This window comes from Pan troglodytes, chromosome 13, assembly GCF_028858775.2.
Source record: "Pan troglodytes isolate AG18354 chromosome 13, NHGRI_mPanTro3-v2.0_pri, whole genome shotgun sequence".
Lineage (NCBI taxonomy): Eukaryota > Metazoa > Chordata > Mammalia > Primates > Hominidae > Pan > Pan troglodytes.
In genome coordinates, this window is record NC_072411.2 from 14410473 (window position 1) to 14417404 (window position 6932).

General features: G+C 43.7%; 1 protein-coding gene across 5 annotated transcripts in view; it reads right to left on the reverse strand.

The window, feature by feature from the left end:
* Positions 1 to 5574, reverse strand: part of SLC35F5 (solute carrier family 35 member F5) — a 43295-nt gene extending 37721 nt beyond the window's left edge. For 3 of the 5 annotated variants that reach the window (XR_008546550.2, XR_010149689.1, XM_009443159.4), the window contains exons 1-3: positions 4729 to 5574; positions 4328 to 4418; positions 4039 to 4180 (exon numbers count right to left, since the gene is read on the reverse strand). Coding sequence is in view for 2 of the 5 variants with exons in the window: in XM_009443159.4 (XP_009441434.1) it covers positions 4039 to 4180; positions 4328 to 4418; positions 4729 to 4750 (255 nt within the window). In the remaining 3 variants the exon portion in view is untranslated. The remainder of the gene's footprint in view (positions 1 to 4038; positions 4181 to 4327; positions 4419 to 4728) is intronic. The other 2 variants (XR_008546549.2, XM_016949571.4) reach the window with 1 other exon arrangement.
* Positions 5575 to 6932: the final 1358 nt, after the last annotated feature.

The window sequence follows — 6932 nt, forward strand, 5'->3', positions numbered from 1 at the left end:
ACTCTAGGACGTAAATGGTGGTCCACGCCATTTTACACTAAAAGAAACAATGGCTCTGGCCAGGCACAGTGGCTCACACCTATAATTCCAGCACTTTGGGAGGCCGAGGCGGGTGGATCACTTGAAGTCAGGAGTTCAAGCCCAGCCTGGCCAACATGGTGAAACCCTGTCTCTACAAAAAATACAAAAATTTGCAGCACATGGGGGCACCCGCCTGTAATCCCAGGTACTCTGGAGGCTGAGGCAGGAGAATCACTTGAACCCAGGAGTCAGAGGTTATAGTGAGCCAAGATCATGCCACTGCACCATTCCATACTGGACAACAGCGTGAGACTCTGTCCCCAAAAAAGAAAAAAGAAACAATGGCTCCTATAATAAATGGCCAAATCCAGGTATGGAGCAGAAAATGTACAAGATGGGCCCAGGGCATCTTGTGGTGGAAAGAAAATGTTAAAGATTAATAAGATGTCAGGCACAGTGGCTCACGCCTGTAATCCCAACACTTTGGAAGGCCAAGGCGGGTGGATCACTTGAGGTCAGGAGTTCAAGACCAGCCTGGCCAACATAGTGAAACCCAGTCTGTACTAAAAATACAAAAATTAGCTGGGCGTGGTGGCAGGTGCCTATAATCCCAGCTACTCAGAAGGCTGAGGCAGGAGAATTGCTTGAACCTGGGAGGCAGAGGTTGCAGTGAGCCGAGATAGTGCCATTGCACTCCAGCCTGGGTGACAAGAGCAAAACTCTGTCCCATCTCAAAAAAAAAAAAAAAAGATTAATAAGGCCATATTAAAAAGACTTAAAGAATTCCAGCTAATAAATACAGAGGGAATAACTCAAAAAAAAAAATCACCATTTTGCAACCCCTAATGAAATACTTTATCTAGACAACTTAAACGTGGATATTCAACTATTACCTAAAAGTTGGTGAGGAATTTTATAGTACTTAAATTGGCATCATCTAAAGTGAGACTTGCAGTCATTATGTATGTCATGCTGGAATGTTACAGGAAGTACTCAGTACCCCAAAGTATTCTTTCCTGAAAACTAAACCTAAATCAAGACTTTACACCTAACTACCACTTTACAAGAAATAAGAGAAAAATAACAAGTTAAATGATACCCCAAGGAAACAATCAGCCAAATCCAGAATGTGTGATACATCCAATAGGAAAAATGACCCAGTTTCTCCAACAAATTTATGGTATTAAAAAAAAGGAGGGAAGATACAGTTAAGGAGTAAAAGATACCACAAATGCAATGCGTGATCTTCATTTAGATCCTAACAAACTTAATGGGAAAAAAAAGTCCTTGACACCACCGGAGAAAACTGGACTGGAGAAAACTGAACATAGACTGGATATCAGATGATCTTAAGGAATTACAGTTAATTGTGTTAACTATGTTAATGGCATAGTGATTATGTTTAAGAAAATTAAAAGTCCTTTTCAGTTTAAAGTAAATAGGAAAGAAATTGTGGGTGAAATGGCATGTGACATATGCTTTAAAATGCTCCAGGAAAAAAAGTTTTGAGGAGAGGTTGATAAGGTTGGCAAATTTGGTTAAGTGCTAAAGCTAAGTAACGAATACATGGAGACTCATTATAATATTCTACTTTGTATATGTTAGAAAATATCCATAATAAAAAGACTGATTTTCTTTTTGAAATACACACTTTATCTCCAAAGTTTGTTTTTTCTTTTTTTTTTTTTTTTTTTTTTTTTTTTTGCAAAGGAGTTTCACTCTTGTTGCCCAAGCTGGAGAGCAATGGCATGATCTCAGCTCACTGCAACCTCTGCCTCCCAGGTTCAAGCGATTCTCCTGCCTCAGCCTCCAGAGTAACTGGGATTACAGGCACCCACCACCACACCCAGCTAATTTTTGTATTTAGTAGAGACTGAGTTTCACCATGTTGGCCAGGCTGGTCTCGAACTCCTGACTTCAGGTGATCTGCCCACCTGATCTTCCCAAAGTGTTGGGATTTCAGGCGTGAGCCACTGCGCCTGGCCCTATCTCCAAAGTTTAATGAGCATAACTGGTTGAAGAAGTAGAGACATTACATATATTCTTGAATAATGAGATTGTAAAATATCCTCTTACTAAAATATTTTACTTTAAAAAAATTAAGGTAAGTTGAGTTTTTTCCTCCAGTTTCATTAAAGTACAACTGACAAACACCAAATATATGTATTTTGGCCGGGCGCGGTGGCTCACGCCTGTAATCCCAGCACTTTGGGAGGCCGAGGAGGGCGGATCACGAGGTCAGGAGATCGAGACCATCCTGGCTAACACAGTGAAACCCCGTCTCTACTAAAAATACAAAAAATTAGCCGGGCGTGGTAGCGGGCGCCTGTAGTCCCAGCTACTCGGGAGGCTGAGGCAGGAGAATGGCGTGAACCCGGGAGGCGGAGCTTGCAGTGTGCCGAGATCGCGCCACTGCACTCCAGCCTGGGCGACAGAGCGAGACTCCGTCTCAAAAAAAAAAAAAAATATATATATATATATATATATATATATATATATATATATATGTATTTTTTACAACACGGTGTTTCGATATATGTATACATTGTGAAATGGTTACCACAAACAACAAATTGTTTTTTCCTTTCTACTTTGCTTAGATATGGTTAAATGATAATTTAACCAGGTGCTATTTTGTCCTAAATTTTATTAACTAATATATAAAAACAAACTATTTATTTTAAATGAAAATAAAATTTAAAAGATAGGTTTAGTTCCCTGTCAATATCAAAGACATTTCTTTGAGGTAAAAGTACAAAATGTTCATCTAAAAGAAGATTAGAGAAGAGTTTTAAAGCAAAAAATATATGGTCTATTAGATTCCAGAGATTAATTCTGAAAAGCATAAAAACTTATATACTTGGCCAGGTGAGGTGGCTCACGTCTGTAATCCCAGCACTTTGGGAGGCCGAGGCGGGCGGATCATGAGGTCAGGAGTTTGAGACCAGTCTGACCAACATGGTGAAACCCCGTCTCTACTAAAAATACAAAAATTAGCCTGGCGTGGTGGGGTGCGCCTGTAATCCCAGCTATTCAGGGGGCCGGGGCAGGAGAATCCCTTGAACCCGGGAGGCGGAGGTTGCAGTGAGCCAAGATCGCACCATTGCACTCCAGCCTGGGCGACAGAGCAGAGCAAGACTCCATCTCAAAAAAAAAAGAAAAAAAAAAAAAAAACTTATATACTCATAGGATACAATGCCAATGTCAATATTTACTTAGCTACAATATGAGACCTGAGTATTAAACTGCTTCTTTTGAAAATTAGGTTCATTTTATAAATGCCAGTTTCCTGCTGTATATTCGCCTTAAAATTGCAACGTAGAAGTTGAAATGCAGACTTCTGAAAATAAAAGTTGCTTTTTATAGGGATCATTAACCAAGCAGAATAAAGTATACAAGTAGAAAGAAAAACTAGCTTGCAAATTCAAAATGCCACATTACTACCAATAGGTCATCAATAAAGACACAATTTAACTGAAGGAAACTGTCAAGATACAATTTAACTGAAGGAAAATTATGAGGTATACCATGCATCTTATAATAAGGTTTGAGTCAGCAAGCATAAATGTGGATGCAACCACTCATGGGCATTATAACAGTGACCTATACATGAAAACTCATTATTTTTACTCATTTGTCCAAAAGCACTCTGAACTTTCTACTAAATGGTGACATTGTTTTGCATCCTGACAGTTATTTCACTAGAAAATAATATTTACAGAAAGAATTTGAATTTAGAAAAAAAGCCACGAGTAACACTTTCAAATGTAAGAAAATATGCATAGTCTCTCTAAGTAACCCTCCCTAAAAGATACAAGAAAACTGTATGAAACAATAAAAAGGATCATCCTTTCAGTTTTAACTTCAAGTGGCAATAATTCAACGTTTTTAAAAAATTCAATAGTATTTAAGATACTGCTTTTAGGAAGCAGGAGATTGTAACGGCTAGAGTTACTACAGGTTAAGGGTAACATTGTGGCTGTAATGTAACATCATTCCTGGACCAAAGGTACATACCGAAGTAAGTTCAGAGGAAGCAACCCATATCACATCAACAAGCAGAAGAATAACAATCCCAAGAGCCATTCGCCTGCGCTGAGTGAAACCACTGTTCTGGGAATTCATTCGGTTCATGACAAATACACACACCATTTGCAGTCTGTTTTTTAGAAAATACAGATCACATTAGAGATGATTTTAGAAAAACAACCATTAAAAATGAGAACATTAGTATAACAGAAACATTTGACTTTTGTTAGCTAATGTTCAGTGTGAAAGTTACATAGAGGATAAACGTGGAATCTACCTTGTCTTAAGAGCCCTTCTGAGATCCTCAAGAGCAATGCCGGAAAACTTGGCAGATCTCAGTCTAAAAGGAGGTGAAGAACTCAGCACGCCTAAAAACAACCATGAAATTATGCTATGAAAACGTGAATAACGCAAGGTAAGATTCATCACATCGTTTTTTACTCTTCATCTTCAAACTCAAAGCAAATCAATGAAAAGGACCAAATTGTGTTAAACATACTTGCCACCTTTCTCAGTACTTTCATGGTATCCACTGCACGCTTCAGATTATACTTAGAGAGATACGCGATACGGTGCGGACAGGGAGGGGGAGTAATATACAACATACGGCACATTTAAGAAGAGTTAACTACTAGAAAATAGCTTCTCTGAGTTTCACAAATACGGAACTCCATTCACCTCTCCATCCAGAGGAATCCATCCCTGGGGACAGCGTCTAGACACTGTTTCTAAAAGTGTCTTTTCTGTCCCTGATCTGCTGGAGTGGAATTTGGTTATCGGAGAGTAAGTGATTTGCTGTGGGTCTTGAAGGCACCTTTCCAATCTCTTCAAGTGGTAAAAGAAAAGGATTCTCCATGCTCCTCCACCCACCTCTGTCAAAACATCCAGTCATTTAAAAAGAAACAGCTGGGAAAAGGAATCATCCTTCTGTTTTGGAGCGGGGAAGACAGTTAAGGCAGCGACGCCTCCCCGGGGAGCCGAGGCGAGGGCGCACGCACGGCTTCCTCAATTGCCAGCGGTGGGCGCAGGGCTCGGGCGCCCCTGTCAGCTCCCGCTCCCTCCGCCCCTAGAGACCTTCACGGTTTCGGTCAAGGCGCTCCTGCTGCCACCAAGGGCAGGAGGTGGTGCTGCTGGTGGGCACTCCGTCCCGGTTTGGGCTCCGGTGATGTCGGGGCCCTTCCCTGCCTGCCTACCTGGCCTTCCTGCCCCGCGATGGCGTCGTGGCGGCACCATGAGCGGACCGGTCAGGCCCCGCAGCCGCCCAGCGCCACGGCCGCGGCCTCGGACTCACAGAGCTGTCACCGCGCCTGACATCGCGCCGCACTGGAGGCCCAGCTCCTGAAGCCGCGGTGCCCCTCAGGGAGAGGCTCCTGACACCACCCAACTCCACTCGGCCCAGGAGGGCGTGGAGCGGGTGAGGGGAAGGGACGGCACAGTCAGCTATGGCCGCGGAGGCCCGGAGTTCTGCTCTGGCCCCGGCCCCGCCCCCGGCTTGCCCTCCGCGCAGCCCCGCCCCGAGTCCCCGGCCCGAAAGCGGTGGCGCGCGGGTGACGTCATAGAGGCGCGACGGCGGACTGCGCGTGGGCGCGTGTGCAGCGAGGCTTGGCGGAGCTGGGGGAAGTAATGCGAGGCGCTGGGCACCGAGCGAGGGCTCGCGGCGGCGAGGCGAAAGAAGAGAGAAGATAGGAAGAAGGGAAGTAGGGCGAGGTGGAGGAAGAAGAGGAACCGAGCGTGGGTGTCTGGGGCAGAGCAAAGGACGAGGGAGTGGCTAAACCTCCGCCCGCCTTAGAACGAAAGCTGGCCGTTCCGTTTCACAAACTGCGAACCTGAAACTTTGGATATCCCTTTCTCGATGACAGCCGAAACGCAAAGTGGCTTAGAGTACTTTTGATTCTTGAAACCTTTTGTATATAAACAAGATCTCAGCTCTAGGAGTTACAAGCTACATCCTAGGCCAAGCTACTTCAACTTCTCTGGTCCTCGGTTTCCTTGTCTACGATAATGATAGTACCTGCCACGTTCGTTTTTTGTGTGTATGCTAGGATTGCATGAGTTTACATATGTGAAGGACGTGGATCAATTCATGGCACATAATAAGAACCTCACAAACGTTAGCAATTTTTTGTTCGTTCGTTTGTTTTGAGACAGGGTCTTTCTCTGCCACCCAGGCTGCAGTGCAGTGGCACAATCACAGCTCACTGCAACCTCTGCTTCCCGGGCTCAAGCGATTCTCCAGCCTCAGCTTCCAGTATAGCCGGGACTACAGGCGCAAGCCACCAATGCCCGGCTAATTTTTATATTTTTTAGTAGAGACAGAGTTTCGCCATGTTGGCCAGGCTGGTCTCGTACTCCTAGTCTTAAGTGATCCGCCCGCCTCGACCTCCCGAAGTGCTGGAATTACAGGCATGAGCCACCACGCCCTGACAAATGTTGGCAGTTATTAAACTGTATAGATTTGTTCCTTAAATATTTTGACTATTCCATGAGAAAGGTTTGTCCAGCATCTTGATTTCTATCTAGAAAACAAAAACAAGACTAAAGGGTTCTGTAATTTAACATCTTGGTCAGATGGCGTGAAGAAATTAAATTTTCTTACTCCTGTAGTCACGATGTAGTGCACCTCTTACCTTTTAAGTCTCGTTTCACTGAAGTTGAATGCATATTCTAGCAACTAATACAACAATACCAATGAACATTTTTAATTGATCGAATCAGTTTCAAACTATCAGCATCAAACACCTCTAATAAATCATTCAGAAACCTATTGTGCAGAGTAAAAAAAAGAACTAACCAGGCCGGTCGCGGTGGCTCATGCCTGTAATCCCAGCACTTTGGGAGGCCGAAGCAGGCGGATCACGAGGTCAGGAGATCGAGACCATCCT